At 44.5% G+C, this 16,191-nt stretch overlaps 2 protein-coding genes across 2 annotated transcripts; both read right to left on the bottom strand.

Moving 5' to 3' along the window:
• Positions 1–570: 570 nt before the first annotated feature.
• LOC130194434 (forkhead box protein F2-like) lies at positions 571–4,847 on the bottom strand. Its single transcript, XM_056415461.1, has 2 exons — positions 2,871–4,847; positions 571–1,163 (listed from the first exon to the last, which is right to left on the bottom strand). The coding sequence occupies exons 1-2, from the start codon at positions 3,844–3,846 to the stop codon at positions 1,000–1,002; spliced, it is 1,140 nt and encodes a 379-aa protein (XP_056271436.1). The 5' UTR covers positions 3,847–4,847; the 3' UTR covers positions 571–999.
• Positions 4,848–8,669: 3,822 nt separating this feature from the next.
• foxq1b (forkhead box Q1b) lies at positions 8,670–10,299 on the bottom strand. The gene has a single exon (XM_056414902.1). It carries the CDS (start codon positions 10,169–10,171, stop codon positions 9,287–9,289), a length of 885 nt encoding a protein of 294 aa, XP_056270877.1. The 5' UTR covers positions 10,172–10,299; the 3' UTR covers positions 8,670–9,286.
• Positions 10,300–16,191: the final 5,892 nt, after the last annotated feature.

The following is a 16,191-nucleotide window of genomic DNA, read 5'->3' as shown; positions in this document are numbered from 1 at the left end:
GTCCTTACAAAGTAAGAAATATACAGAACAATCAAAAGTAAGTCACAATGCAGTGCAATGGCCCTATAGCCTTATGTTACTATAATAACTGATCCGATCTGAGGTCCTGGGACAGGGATGTCGTATGTTTACAGATTAAAGTCCTCTGAGGAAAATTTGTAATTTGGGATATTGGGCTATATATAAAATACACTGAATTGAATTGAATGCGTCAACACGTCAGAACAATCTTAATATTGTAGCTGTTTGCAAGGGATATATGTTTAATATATTCATGCGTTGAATATTATAAACTGATATTATGTTTGGCATGTTAATTATTATTACTTATATTACTCCAGCTGCCAACTAAATGAGTACAAGTGTAAAACAGCAGCATATTGAGTAAAATATTGATAGATGGTCTTTCCACTGTTGACAATAACCGGGAATGTGTAAAGGGCCAGAAAGCAATATTCAATATGGAAATGTGTATGCTCCATGCAAGCTCAATATCACGCCCCTTTAATGCAAAGTCAGGAACCTTTCTATACTTGAATGTGCATAAAAAGACAAATCTGTAGGAATGTATAGCCTAAAAATATATATCAGCTTTATTAAAACCTTTAACAGGACAACAAGTTGGCAAAGGGTTATACAGTAAGTGCAAAGTGTAGTTACTCTAATAGGATAGAACATAGTTACAGAGAATATAATTAGTTTGCACGTGTTACAAGAGCAAACACATTAAAAGTCGTGTTTCTGAAGCTTCTTTTGAAGAAAACGCTTGTCGGGGTTCAATATTGGTTGAGTGTTTTGGAAAAAAAACATTTTATTCAAAAGGCCTCTGGGGGTTTCTTCATTCATTTCCTTCAATGCATAGTTTTCTCAAGTCCAACCAAGAAAGCTACTTTGGCTGCACGTCGGAGGCAAACGTGTGATCGCGGACGCCACGATACATCCAAAATGTCCGCTTGGTTCGTTCTCTCGTGACGCGCACGCACGGTAACGGGACGCAGCTCACATCACGCACGGCTTGATGTCCTGACAGACGCTCTGGGGGTGGTGGTGGTGGTGGTGGTGGTAGTAGGATCCGCCGGCCGAGGGGTGGTAGGACGAGATGCCGTTGAAGTTTAACACGAAATCTTTCCGGTCGCAGTGGCTCTGGTAGCGTGGAATCCCCACTGCGCGGGAAACAGGGGACATGGGACAATGAAGAGGCGCACGCATTCATATTCATTCGGCTTCATGACACTACAGCTTCATGTTCAGCATCTTATATATAGTATTGAGGAAATTATTCTGCACAAAAGAAAATGTGTTTGAGGGTTAAATTAGGGTTCGTTGTGGGCAGGAATTAATGTTTTTATTATTATTATTTTTTACATCTTTTGAAATAAAATGTATAGTCTGAGCAGTTTAATAAACCGGAAATGTGTATTCACGTTCACGTATGATTTTAATTGATTGATTAGGGCAGACGGATGAGGCCTTGTTTTACAAAAATAGTTATAAGAATATTGAGGCAATCCCCTGTTCACAGATTAATGTGCAGTTATATAAATTGCAAATGTATTTATACAAGAGCACAAATAACATTTTAACATATATATTTGTTAGACATATGCCTTTTATACACCCTCCACAAGATGACAGCTCATTAATTTCCAATGAGTGTTGCTCCTAAACGCATTGCACCTTCTTATAGCTATATATTTTTTAATGTGTTAATCAATCGAATGCTTTTTATTTAGATGTATAACTAATAGCCTAATCTATCTGGATATTTCTTTCCTCTTGGATAGCCTCGAACCTGCAAGAACATTTAAATGAGGCCGTCATTTCGTGTCAGCCTCTATTTCCAGAAAGAGAAAAATAAATAGGGAGGCTGTGGCTTCGTCAAGGTCATAAGGACTCCAGATGTGACTGTTTTTCAGGGGGAAGACAGCAGGCTTTATCCTCCGGGCCACAGCTCGCTGCCCTGCGTCCGTTTTCACAGACAACACAGCAGCCTCTCTGCCTGACCGGACAGGCACCGAGCCTGCACTGTGCACTCCAACATTTACCCTGCGTGCAGGCTCGAATGAGACCCCGCGTAAAGTTTAATAAGGCCGGCCGTCTCTTGTGAAACGCGCTGGTTGATCTCCTCTGCTGGTGTGGTCCGACCTGCATACCCTTTGTTTAGTTAACCTCTGGGACCCTTTAGGCTCCAGCATGGGTAACTCGCCTCGGCGAAATCCCCTGATTTAAGGAAACCCTCCGTGTGTTGTGCTAAAGCAAATGAACGTGAACTGGGGAGGTGAATAACGGACGCGATCACACAAATAGCTGCTGATCTTAATCTATTTATTAGCACGTGCACATGAGTGTGGATTCAAGGGACATATTAGGCCTTAGAATCTGATTTGTATTTATTTATTGACCTAAAAAACAATGATAATATTGCTGGACCAAGCTCAGGCCAGGTTTTTATTATTTATCAATAAATGTAACTTAAATATTCAATTCGTTAAACAATTGCTTCATTATGTTGTCAGTGTAAACGCTAAGAGGGAAACAGTTTAGGGTCTAATACAATTTAACAGTTCATTCATTTCCTATTTGATATGTGCTTCTTCTCCTTTCAAATAAACGCAACAATCCCCATTTTAAATAATAGTCGTAATTATTAAATACATGATTTGAGTTTTCACTCCTTCAACACATTTATTATTTGTCGCAGGCCTCTGCTTCCCTTTGAAACAACGTGTTGATTATTTTAGTCTCCGATTGAGATGAGGTGGACATGTGTGGATAGTTATCGTATGATTTTATTAATTTCTATATAACCCCCTAAAGGAACTCGGCGGGGTTCATCATCCCCAGTATGAGCCACAGTGAGTTGGTAGTACCTGATATGTCGCTGCTGTGGCTGTCCCTGCCGTTCTGGTGAAGATAGCTCTGCTCCAGGGAATAAGGTGACATGCCGGAGTGTAAACCGGAGGATGCGGGGCTGCTGGAGTTTAGAGGCTGTTGTTTGATGTAGGGGGAGCCGCCGGAGGACGCCCAGTGTGCGGATGTACTGGCGTACGGGGAGTGGCCGTCCAGCGCGCTGGCCATGGCTGGAGAGGACGGTACGGGGCTGCTGCTGCTGTCCGGTCCGTAGTCCCCGTTCGACGGCACAGGACAGCTCGCCATGTACGTGGAACCGGGGCTCGGAGACATGTGGGGTACGTGGTGACTGCCGCTCAGCCCGTCGTACCCTCCGGCCATTGAATTACTCATCATGTCCAAGTTGTAGCTGTTGCCGTGACAGGCCAGAGTGGCGGATGGAGCTTGAAAGTCAAAACTCTGCGGGAGGATGGAGGTGCCGAAGCCAATGCCGTTCATCATCCGATACATGGGCTTCAGAGCTTGACATTTCCTTCTGAAGCCTCTGGGTCTGCGACGAAACGAGCCTTCCTCAAACATAAACTCACTGCCCGGATCGATGGTCCAGTAGTGGCCTTTCCCCGGCCTGCCCAGCCCTTTGGGCAGCTTGATGAAGCACTCGTTCAGCGAAAGATTATGCCGGACGGAGTTCTTCCAGCCCTGATATGAGCCCCTGAAGAACGGGAAGCGAGCCTGGAGGAACTGGTAGATCTCACTGAGTGTCAGTCGTTTGGTGGGGGAGCTCTGTATTGCCATAACGATGAGAGCGATGTAGGAGTACGGCGGCTTTTCCGGTCGCCGTAAACCGGAGGTCGTCTTCTTTCCTTTAATGGCCGTCGACGAACTTTCTGTGGCGGCCTGTGGGCTCAGCATGGCGGGGTGCAGGGCGCTGGACGCCGGGCTGGATCTCAGAGGAGGCGGAGGGTCCAGCTGCTGCTGAGGGGTCTCGGTCGTCATGTCAGCTCTGACGTACGACTGGCGTAGATTGAAGAGAGGGAGGGCGAAAGCACGAGCTGAGATGTTTTAAAGAAAAAATATATTGTGATCCAGCGGTCAGTGTCCTTGCAAGTGAGCGTTACACCGCCAGTGGTCCTCAGAATCCCAGTGCAAAATGGAGTGAAATATGTCTCCCGTTACGCACGACTCTCCCGTTACGCACGATGCTTCCTTGACGCATGCAGAACGCACGGCGAGTACGCACTGACAGAGAGAGGAAGAGGAAAAGAGAAGGAGGGGGGGGGGGGGGGGAGCTGGTTATTCACTGGAGACGGAGTGTCCAGGGCTGCACGACACAGGGGCTCAACTGAGTGTCACAGCGGCGCTAAGTGGTGCTGCGTGGCGCGCCGGGTGGCCATCGACCGCTTTAATAATCCCTCAAGTGGAGGAAACACTAAAATCCCTCGACCTATTGCGCGCTACAGTCCAGCCAAATAAAGCTAGACCACCTATCATTTCATAAATCTTTCTTCCCTGTACGAGAGCCCCTCCACATCCCACTTCTTCTCCTCATGCGCACTTATGCGCCTGCAAATCTCCCTAAGATCAGTGACGAGTAGAGCCACCCCCCTTCCACGCTCTTTCCAAATCTTGCCCAAGTCCACTTATCGTTCTCAGCACTGTTAAAGCCACTCATTTTCTCCTCTCCTCTCCTCTTCCTCCCACCTCCTCCGTCCAAGTTCGGACTACACGCAATTAAGTCATTTATCAAACCTCCCCCAAACATCCCAATCAACAGCGCCACACGCCAGACGCAGACACGCACACGTTAACAAAAACTATTTGTTTCACTCTCTCTGGTCCTGCATGTATGAAGCTGTGATTTCCGCCACATATCGTGCATTTTCCTGAAACTAATAAACCACCACAGTATGTGCAAACGGTTCCATTTGAAACTCACGCCATTCCGACACAAAACCTTCACTTGGGCCTATGTCTGCGTGATATCTGCGGCTGATGGTACCCAAACGCATCACTGCGAAGCAACACAAAACGCACCATCTCTATAGTATTTGTATTTTTTTGCTCATAATTTCCTCCCAAACTGATCCAGGGGATAACAAAAACAAACTGTCGCAGTGCCGGGCTGGGCCGAGGAGTGTGAGAGATGGAGAGGTGGTGGTCTTTACCGTGCGTGTGTAAGCGGGGGGGGGGGGGGGTTGCTCTGAGTAAATGACTCTGACATGAGTGGAAGCAGGCTTTTTCCATCAAGCCCGGCCCTGGATACCACACACAGCGCGCCAGTGTCAGCTTACCGCCCCCGGCCAGAGCCGGTCCCATGGGCCCCACGTTCATTAGAGAGAGAAAAGCGAAATTAGGCGAGCGGGCGTCGACAGTTTCCTCCCCTATGGAGACATCACACACAGATTTGTCCAACATGATGGAGTTATATGTCCCATAAAGGTAGTATCAACATCCGTGTTGCGACAGAGCGGAGATCGTTTGAGAAAAAAAGAAAGCATCGCGTGTTGTGGCTGTCCCTAAATCAAGTTTTTTTGGGGTTGTGTTGTTGTCACGATTTATTTTCATTACGTTATTTCTACTCATGCAGAGATAATATGTCAGCCTATAGTTTCAGATATGTTTGATTCCATTTGTTTCTTTCTCACATGCAGGACCGACCAATATATTGATGGATGTAAGATATTAAATAAACCACAACAGTGGACACTTAGCAGGAAAAAAACAAACAATGGTTACATTTTTAAAAACATTTTATTTCACAGTGTGTGCACGTGTATTTTGACGACACGACCTTTTTAAGCTTAGATACAGCCTGGAGAATATTCCAAACAATAACCAGCAACAATAACCTTTGCACTTTGCACAACAAAGGATATGCGGATAAAATCATTTCCCCCTATCCCCCCCCCTCCACACACACACATAGCATTTCAGAGGAGCGTAACGGCCCCAGAAATTTCCTGCGACATCAAAATTTAAGACCCCCGCTGAGATCAGGATGCCTCGGCTTGCAGAGGGAATCTTTGTTCTGGGAGCGCTTTGAAGACGGCGCCGCGGCTGCTTTTACGCACCAAGATTATATGATCTCCTAATTTAGCCTTTTGGAAATATGACGTGATCGGCGGCCATGCATGCACACGAAAGGTCTTCAGAGTTGATTTTGATAGGAGTCTCTATATGTCTTTGGAGTACTGTCTCGGCTCGAGGCCCATATGAGCCTGTTGGCGACACAATAAGGCCTTCTGTTTGTTATTATGTTTAGGCTGAAATATATTTTTCATTCCCCATTAAATATTAGTTAGATACGATTTGAGAGAATTTGTATTTTCCTTGTCTCACCGCAAGTAACCTTGGTCATATAAAAGGCTCACGAGATGATATTACATTTAAATGGAAATAAACAAAACCATAATAATTGTTTATTTCTGATTAAAATAGAATACATTTTTACAAACAAGTTTTTCCACAAATAGTAAAAAAAACACAAAAAACGCGTATGCATACCAATAATTGGGGTTGTCTTAAATGGTGTTTTACTCTCCTTATATATTATAGGCCTGTAATAAATGCGATTCATTGGATAAAACAAAAACAAACACTGAGTTCTGCTCCTTTTAATGCTAATCTAATATTATTTCGTCCGCTTCGTCTGTGTTTCCTGTGGCGGTGCCGGGAGCTTTGGAGCTGCCTCTCCGGGAATCTGCTGCCTCTCCGGGAATCTGGGAGGTCAGGCGCGGTTCAGTTCGCGGGAGTGACAGACTGTTTGGACTTCCTAACATTGTGCCTGCCTTAACGTTTGGTTTCATAACACCGTGGGCCTTATTTGCACAGCAGCCAGCACTGGAACATGCCTGAGTTCCTGCTCCTGCTGATGTGGACCGGGTGGAGACGGCCACCATGGATACGTGTACATGCAGAGAAAGGCTGTTTACACACATGAGGGATGAGCGCGATGACAAACAAGGATGTTCACAGTGAGGGAACACGGAGCGCTTTGGAGCTACGTCACCGCGCACAGGTATGCTGTTTCGGTGTTTCACCTGCAGGTTGCAGCATTGTCCCTGAAACCAGAAGCAAGTCTCACCTGCAGTCACCTGTCAGACTGCCTCGTGCGCACTGGAGGGAGACCGCGGCTTCTGCTGGTTGAAGGCTCAACGTGTGTGCGCATCGCGACCTGCAGGGGCAGACGAGCTGTAGTGTGGGTGCCCGATCAGACTTATTCTAAAGATCTTATCAAAACATGATCAAATGTTAAGGTTACAAACAGAAACAAAATGACAGGATGTTGTGTCGAAATGTATGCCGGGACAACTCGTTTGGACTCATTCACCTGCACCGGAAGAGTTCATGCCAACAGCTCCAACATCAAGATCACACAGTTTGATACATTACTCACAGTTTGATAAATTACTTGAAGTTATAGTCATTTCATATTTTGTATGTATGCGCGATCTATCATTCTGAATAATAATTAAATTGTTACTCGCTTCCCATTAAATTGCAAATAATGTTAATTAGGTGGCATCAGTATGCAGGTTTCATTTGTTGTCTGATATGTTTTTCTTATTTAAAAAATGTGTATAGCATTACCTTATTATTTGATAGCCATATTTTGTTGAGGAAATCTGAGACGACACGGTTTTTATTCGATGATGGACTGAATAGAGACACTAGAATCATCTGGAAATAACACGAATGCCCTTCTGACTTTTGGGAACTTGTGTCGAAGTCAACAACGGGTTTCTCGGCTTTATATTGAAATTATACAAATGATTTAATATACCCAAGATTTTAAATAAACTATGGCTCATGGCTGATGAGTCTGGGGTCTGTTTCAGGACCGCGGAGAGCAGCTGCAGCCTCCTCAGGGCACGTGCAGTAAATAGCCTGCAGGAGTGTTTGCTGTGAATAACATTGTGTGTGAGTATCTCAATTTATGAAATACAGATAGACAACGTAAATATACTCAATCCAAACTGAAAGTTGTGTTTTGATGTACAAAGGAGTATACTTTATTTATGTATGTACATGCATGCCCGTGGACACGTTTCACATCGCATCTTTATCACATTAAGTGAGCCTTTGTTGGAATGAAAGTGTCAATATTTTAATATTTATTGTGTCTCTGTTTATTTTAAGTTTGTGAGAAACAACTAATCAAGGCGTAGAAACATATTTGAATATTGTTTCGTAAACAATAGGTGGATTAGCATTTCAATAACATCGTCATTTTAGTTGAACGTATATTTATGATGAGTAGGGTCGATAACTATATATAACCTTTTTTTTGTGGAGGATTTTTATTTATAGCACCAGAGAAAAAGTTCTTTGTTTGAAATGTATTTTTATATTCGACAGGGTGATTTCTTTGGGTATCTTTTCAGTCCATCTGAGCTTGTTCCATGTCCATTACACGCTATAACAATACTTTGAACCACCAATACCGTTTTTATGTTTGAGCTTTATTATTCAAGCTGCTCTTGTGGTTTCCTTGATTACAATTCGTTTTTTAAAATTTAATAAGCCGCCAAATATTACTATGTTTTCATTTTGAAACATCAGTACTAGTACTCGGTGTGAGAGGCAGTGTGTTGGGCTTTATTTTGACTTCAGTGATCATGATTTAAGGATATTCTCAACAGATTATGAAATCGACAGTTCCCCGCCCCCCTGCTTTCCCTTTCCAGTAAAACCTCCCACAGACCTCCTGTTGAACAGGTGTGCGGCCGGTTCACTGCCGCCCCACTGTACACCTGCTTCTGATCTCCAAGTCTCTCCCTTTCATGTCTGCTTAATGAACAACTCATTGAACATCAGGGTCCCATTGTTTCACGTTTTTATTCATGAAAATACCAGGCATACAGTAATCAATCTTAAGAAAACATCAGGCATGTCCATGCGTTTCTAGTGCAGCCACGTGATTCTCACCGTGGCTCAGTCAATAATTTGTTTGCCATATATATATATATATACACACACACACACACACACACAAAACAAAAGCATATTTTATACAGCAGGTCATACAAAACATGACAATATAAATAGATTAATTATGTTTCAACATGGCGCTTAGTTGCCGTCATACAGTGGAAATGACCAATGAACCATGGATACACTCATGCACACACACCTACACACACACACACACACACACTGCACATACGTACATACACACATATACATACACACACACACACACACACACACACACACACACACACACACACACACACACAGTGGAATGTCCCAACTATTTGTCAAGTCACCAAACAGTTGTCAACACGATGCCACGCTCGACTTTTCTTTTCACTGCAGAATGACTTACAGACAGAGTCCCAAACAGTTTAGCAGCTAAAGTACTGAAAGATAAGAGCGCCCACAAAAGTGCACATCATGGGTCAAAACATACAAGTCTGACAACAGTCCGGGAGCTTTATGACAGCAAGGAGTCTATATGGAAGCCTCGCGCCTTGTTGGGCATCTTGAGCGCGTGGAGAGCGGCCATGCCCGGTGCGGTCTGCTGTAGGTACATGAGCACATCCCTGCTGGGCTCTGTGCTGCTGTACACACCCTCTGACAGGTATGTGTGCTGTGCCGGGTAGCCCAGAGTGTAAGGCAGTATATGGGCCCCTGGGGGCCAGTAGAGCCGGGGGGCGTGGGTTTCTGCATGGACGTGGTTTTCCTCCCTCCGTTTGAAGGGTGTGCTGAGGATGCTGTCGATGGCGAAGGAGCTGGAGAACTTGGCCCCCACCCTCTCCTCCGGGGCGGGGAGGCGGGTGTCCTCGCTGAGGATGTCCGGGCTCTCCCGCTCCTTGGTGGACCGCTTGGCGATGCGCTTCCTCCTGCGGCGGAACACGCCGTCAGCGAAGGTGTACTCGCTGTGCGGGTTGAGCATCCAGTAGTTGTCCTTGCCCCATGGCCGGGACGGGTCCCGCAACACTTTGAGGAAGCAGTCGTTGAGTGACAGGTTGTGGCGCACGGAGTTCCTCCAGCCGGTGTATGTGCCGCGGAAAAACGGGAACTTATTCATCAGGTAGTCGTTGATCTCTGCCAGAGTGAGGCGGCCGCTGCTGGACTCCCGGATGGCCATGGCGATGAGGGCGATGTAGGAGTAAGGTGGTTTGGGTCTGCGGGTGTAGGGCTTCGCTTTGCTGCCTTCGCTGATCTGGGTAACAGGTGCCGGGCTGTTGGCCACGCAGTCCCCGTCCGACCCCAACTCGTCCCCGGATAGAGGGGACGGGACTCTCCCATCTGCGTCCATGCACAACTCCAGCGGCTTTTGCGCGAAGTGGTGCGCCGAGAAAACTTGAAGTTTCATTTTCCCAAAACAGAAGGATGATCTCTGAGCAGCAGAGCAGGTGTAGCTGTCCCGACAGCAGAAATGTCTCTGTGTGTTTGTTGTAAAGGCTCGTCTGAAGCGCTGGAGGCACCCTGAGCCTCAGTCTGGAGGAGCGGAATACAGATCTGTCTCCGGAGACACGTCTTGGTATAATATAATGCCTCGGAAAAGGGACGGCCCACAGGCGGGGTTTCAAGTCCGAATCCATTGAAGCGATTGAGTAATTTAGTGTGTATGTTTACAATTGGACGCTACTGTGACACGCCAGGGAAGAAGAAAAAAAAAGGGAGTGAAGCGAGAGAGGGCAGGTATGAAAAATAATTAGTCTGAGACGCAACCAACCAAAATAAAAACAAAAAAAACAATACATTATGCGGATTTGAAAAGCACTTATTTAAAAAAACATGTTGTTGTATGACATACACTTATTTTGAGGGATTATTAATCAACACAAAGTTTTATTAGTTGCCACTTTTCTGTCTGGATTAGAAAAAAATGACTCCAAATACTTTTCCCTTTTTCTTGATCCGGATACATATCAACAGATTATGAAACCGTTCGTTTCTTATGAAAAACAAATCCGAAACACTCTGCAGAAAGAATAGAGCGGAACACATGGAAACAATAGCCTACCGGGCTGTTACTGCCGTAATGAAAGAGATGGTTATAGATGACGTAACACACAATGACCAACAACAATACTGCTCGATTGTATAATATACTGCAAGTATAGGGCTTAATTGTTTTAAAAAATAGATCATATAGCCTATTTCAGATTTGGTTGGGTAATAATATTCATAACAATCCACATTTATTCAATATGAAGACACTGTGGCATGTCTTTTTGCACAATTAAGATTACCAGGGTCATGTCATGGCAAATAAATGAATTCAGTCCAAGTCTCATACTTTTGAATGAGAGCCAGGGCCGGAACAAGATATTTTTTGGTCCTATATAATTCCTCACTAGACTGCAGTGAAGCCTCGTGGTTATATTCCTGCTGAAGGTGCAGGTCTACTAACACTGACGACCTCTGCCTGTCCCCTCTGGCTTGTTGTCCAGTTAGTAACCAAGACACTACAAATCACCATGAAGTTCTTGTTCCAACAAGTTGCTGGTGTGTTCGGTACGAGGTTATAACTGCCCTGCAATAAATCCAACCAGCAATCAGAGTCTCATTTATTTGTGTTGGATTTACAAATGGCTTGTACTGTAATATATTGCCTAAATTCACATCATAATGCTTAAAAATTCAAAAATAATGCAGTAAAATGAAATTGAAAGTCTTTAGATCATTTCCAATGTTGGCGCCTCCTGGTGGAAGTACCATACAAACAGATATAAGTCTAGTCACTAGACCTATACTATAGTGTGTGGGATTGTGTGATTACACTGTATGTAATCCACACAGAAATCTTCAAGAGTGCACACTTAAACATGATTTCCAAAGCTGCAAATTAAATGATAACTAAATGATATGACTGCACAGCTGGCTGTCATCATTTGTTCCTGCCATATTTGTGGAAGCTGCATCGGGAGTTGCGTCCTATGGGGCATGATATAATCTCTCAGCCCCTTGCCCACTGAAACACATTAGCTGGATTTATAGGGTGAAGATACTCTTTATTATGTGAGTCATAAATCAATGCCACGTCACATTTGTCTGTAGACAAGCACATTTGTGTATAGGGAGCGCAGCTATCCTAACAGGTTTAAAGTAGACTGACATCCCTGACATCTGTAAACCAAGTGTCTTCACCACTAACTCTTCTCCTGCCAACAGTTTTCAGCCGGTTGATGGTGCAGAAAGATGCTGGAGAGTTAACATGAGTTATGAGCTTGGCCTCAGGCCGGTAATAACCATTAAACTGTCTTCTCTGGCACTCCTCCTGTCGCAGCTGCTTGGACTTCGCTGGGACCTGAACAACTCGCTGTAAGTTTCACTATACATTGTTCACAAAGTCAAGTGTGTGCTTACACACAATGTTTCAAAAAGATTCATAGTTGCCCTGTAGTGGATTTTGGGAATGACGATCAACCAAAACCACAGGTAAGAACACTAAAAAATAAATAATTTTACAATGATACCTAGGATATATGATAAGGTCGACGTAAACTAAGCACTGAGATATGGATCTATATTTGGCATCCTGAGTGTGTTTGAATTTTATTGCCTAGGGTGTACATGACAGGCATGACTCCAGATGTCAGTGTCCAGAGTTGTTGGTGTTGGTGTGGCAAAGCAACGTAATTTGGAGGGCAACGAGATTAATTACATACATGCACTTGGAGTCAGTTTTTCCAGTCTTGTCAATAAAAAGCCAGACGACAGCTCCTTTTTTACATTATTTCTTTCAACAATGTTAATCTGTCGGCCGTCAGTGTTCATCTCAAGATTTGAAATGTAAAAGTTATGCGTGCTGTATTGTATATCGGAATCAGCCAGTTTACTGTGGATCTCAGTACAGTCTGAATCGTCAGCGGGGTCAATTTGTGTTCCGTCCATGTTCACATGTGAATACGTACACATGTTAACATGTGAAGGTACGTACACATGACTGAAACACTTTATCTCAGGCCTTTTGATTGAAAAGAATGTGTAACATTTCAGACATCAAAGTTCATTCTTGGAGAGAGAGGTGTGATAAAACACACGGTCCACTTTCTAGCTTTTCCCAGTCCTTTCGACCACATGGCATAACCTTCATCAGAAGAGGGAGTTTGCTCAGTTGTCTTGAAATGGATCTGTTGAGATTGGCTGTTTAAAGTAGGTTTTAAATGATGCCACCAACAGATCTATCTACAACCAACACACTCCATCCACTGACAAAAACCGTGTGATTAAAAGCTGCAGATCGCAGGAGGTTTTGAACAGTATTCTATTTTGTAGAGGATAAGCGTGTCCAGCTCACAGGTTTATGGGTGGCCGAATAAACCGGAGGTCGTAAAACATCCTCTGATCAAATTTAGATTTTGGAAACGGTTTCCTTCTCTCACTGTGACATCACTGCAGCAGCTGGAGAGTTGAAACCCAAAAGTTTTCTTTGAAACTCAGGAGGCCGACCGCTCTGAGCCTAAAACCAGAGCCGAGGAAAGCAACGGCATGTGTGCTATCATTATCACCGGCACTGTACAACCCTGGGACAAGGCCCACTGAGAATGTCACTGGCGGTAGGTGTGCTTGCGTGCATTTTTCTTCTTTGCAGAAGTGTGATCAGGCTGTATTTTATTTCAGGAACTGTGCCAAGGCGGCTACACACGCACCTGTTCTGCAGTGATTTGGTGTGAAAGGCAGCACACCTGTTTTCAGTTGTAATCTACCACTCGGCAATTTGAAATCCGAGGTGGAAAGACTATTTCCCCAGAGGGATCAGTAAAATATCACATTGCCATTCCTCTCCGGATATTTGGGCTTATGTAAAAAAGGATATGAGAAGGTCAGGATCTTCTTTTACCTTCTAGGTCCAAAGGAAAATTATATATTTATTTATAATGCAGTAAAACGGCTCTGATTGATAGGTCATCAAGGTCACAGATGTCAAGTCTGCTCAACGAAAACGCATCATGCTTATATAACCTGTTGATCAGTTCGTCCTAAAATTGGCACCTTGTTGTCTGAACTCACCTAGTGAGATTTAAAGTGTCTACTTTGAGCAAGATAAGTCTCTTTTAAGTGCTGACATTGGTGGAATTCCAGTAATGTAAATCCATCGGGTGAACCCTTTGCAGCTCCAAAAATAGCCCCACCTCTGTGGCATCTGTGCTCACACGCTAACCCTCGTCTGCATGTCTCCGGATGACTTCTTACCAGTATCTCATCTAGTTTCTCTGTGAGTGAAGGGTGTCCAACCCCTATGTCTTTGTATAAACAAAGTGCGGGCTGTGGGTGAGCAGGGCAGGGAGGAACCGTAACAAGACACGCTGCGTAGCTGACATTCCCAGGATTCCCTGCAGCAGATCTCACCTCTGACAGAGGCTCCTGATAGTCGACAGGCTTCATTTGGGCTCACAGGTAGGTATACGGCAATGTGTCTTCTTCACAGGAAACCTAAAAAAACCCCGACATTCCTGCACTCAGCACAGTAGGCGGCGGTACAGGGGTCTGTGTATGTTTGTTTGCAGTTGTGCGTCTGCTCAGCTGTGGCTGTGAAAGTGTGGGATATTGAGCATGTGCTTCGGCTAAATATAAAAAGACGAATACATTCCATCTAGTTTATTCTTTGAACAGTGATTACTGTCATTAGCCGACAATGCGGCCTTCTAAACGTTTGCAGCCTGCTTTGTTGCACGTCTGTAGAATCATACCTTTGTGTTTCCAAAGATAAATGGTAGTGAGGGGAGCCTCGTCCATGTAATCAGAGGCAAACTGAACATGTAAGAGCGACAAACTAAATGTTCCCACGAAGCTGTTTTGATACATAACGCAATAACTTTACCTATTAAATGCATTCTCAGGCAACTGCTGCATGGAGCATAACATGTATTGTTGGATACCGGATTTACACACGGAGTACATGCAGCGACTCTGCTGCTTCTGTATCAGCGATTAATAAAGGAAATCTGATGATATTAAGTTGGCAGCCTTTACGTTGCTATTTTGGGTTTTCCTGCATTTTCACCTGAGGTGCTCACACCTCGCCAGACCAACAGAATGCAAAAAAAAAATTGATCCATAAACGAAGCCAACAAGCATATAATTAAAGTAATTAAGGAATGAGGTGAAATACAGGTGAGTCACAGGTGAAATGCAGCCTGGCACCTCCAGTACCTAAATCCCATAGAAAAGTAGTGATGCAACATATTTTCACACTTCTCGCGTGCAAAGAAGGGTTGTTTTTTATTTTGAACCGGGACATGTCTCTACTAACTGGTGCAGTTGTGATTGCCCAAAGTGCACCTCTTGTCAGCAAAAGAGCGAAGGGACATTTTTGGCCCCTGAGTTTGCTTCTGGTTGAACCAAATGCCCCTCTGGTTGGCTATGATGCACCTTTTCCCTAAATGTCAATTGGGTTTTCTCAAAATAAAACCCTTTTTAATCAAGTGGCCCTCTGGTCCCCAGGTGCCCATTTAGTATATTGGTGCACCTTATTGGTCTTTAAGCAAAAACCTAGACCTCCAACTCTGGTTAGACAAAGTTCCCGACGGCCAAGCTTCCCCTTTTGATGGTCACACCACTTCTTCGATCCATGTTTCAACCTCTGCATGTGCATGTGCAGCATACAGTATATGAGAGCATTAACAGATGTCAACTCTATAAGTACTACTTTTATCAACTCTAGTCCTACTTTTATCCTTGACATTGTATAAGTGTGCACCATCTTTTGAACACCTCTGGTGCCTTTGAGATCAGATGGTGGTCTGCAGACTTGAGTGCACCCCTTAATCCTACCAGTAAAATGTAACTGTTAGTGCGTGTCTGTCAATGAGCCGCCGTCATGCGGGCAACACAGGCTCAGAACCTGCCCTATCTGCCGCTATCGTCCAATTCAACTCTTCACACGCTAGAGTCCCTTCGCATGCCGAGCCGAGGGGGACGGTAGGGGATGGGAGGCTGAGGGGTTGGATGAAGAAGAAAAAAGGAGCAATGATTGATCTTAGCCATAGACACCTTGCTTTATCGCTGCAGCTGATAGGACCCACCTCAATTCAGCAGTGCTGTAGGCGGTTTTTGTGTCAGCGTAAACACAGGGCCAAATCAGTACCTGTGCTGCACTGTTTACCTGGCTGACGTTCAGCACTTTTCTGTCTAAACTCGAAATAGGATCCAAATATTCTACTCACGCATAGTGGTTTGCACGAGATGCTTTGCCTGCCTCTCAACGTACCGCTTTGTCATGCTATTTCTGCACCGTCTGAACCTTAACCACCCCTCTTATTTCTTTGATTGAGAGGTGGAACATCTAGCCCAGGGGCTTTATCGGCAAACCCATTTTGAACAGTTACCATGGAGTCATACCACAGACAATTTCAACAAACATCTCGCTGATTGACAACATTA

The sequence above is a fragment of the Pseudoliparis swirei genome, chromosome 5, assembly GCF_029220125.1.
Source record: "Pseudoliparis swirei isolate HS2019 ecotype Mariana Trench chromosome 5, NWPU_hadal_v1, whole genome shotgun sequence".
Taxonomy (NCBI): domain Eukaryota; kingdom Metazoa; phylum Chordata; class Actinopteri; order Perciformes; family Liparidae; genus Pseudoliparis; species Pseudoliparis swirei.
The sequence above is the reverse complement of the archived record's forward strand: the minus strand, read 5'-3'. Positions and strand labels throughout refer to the sequence as shown.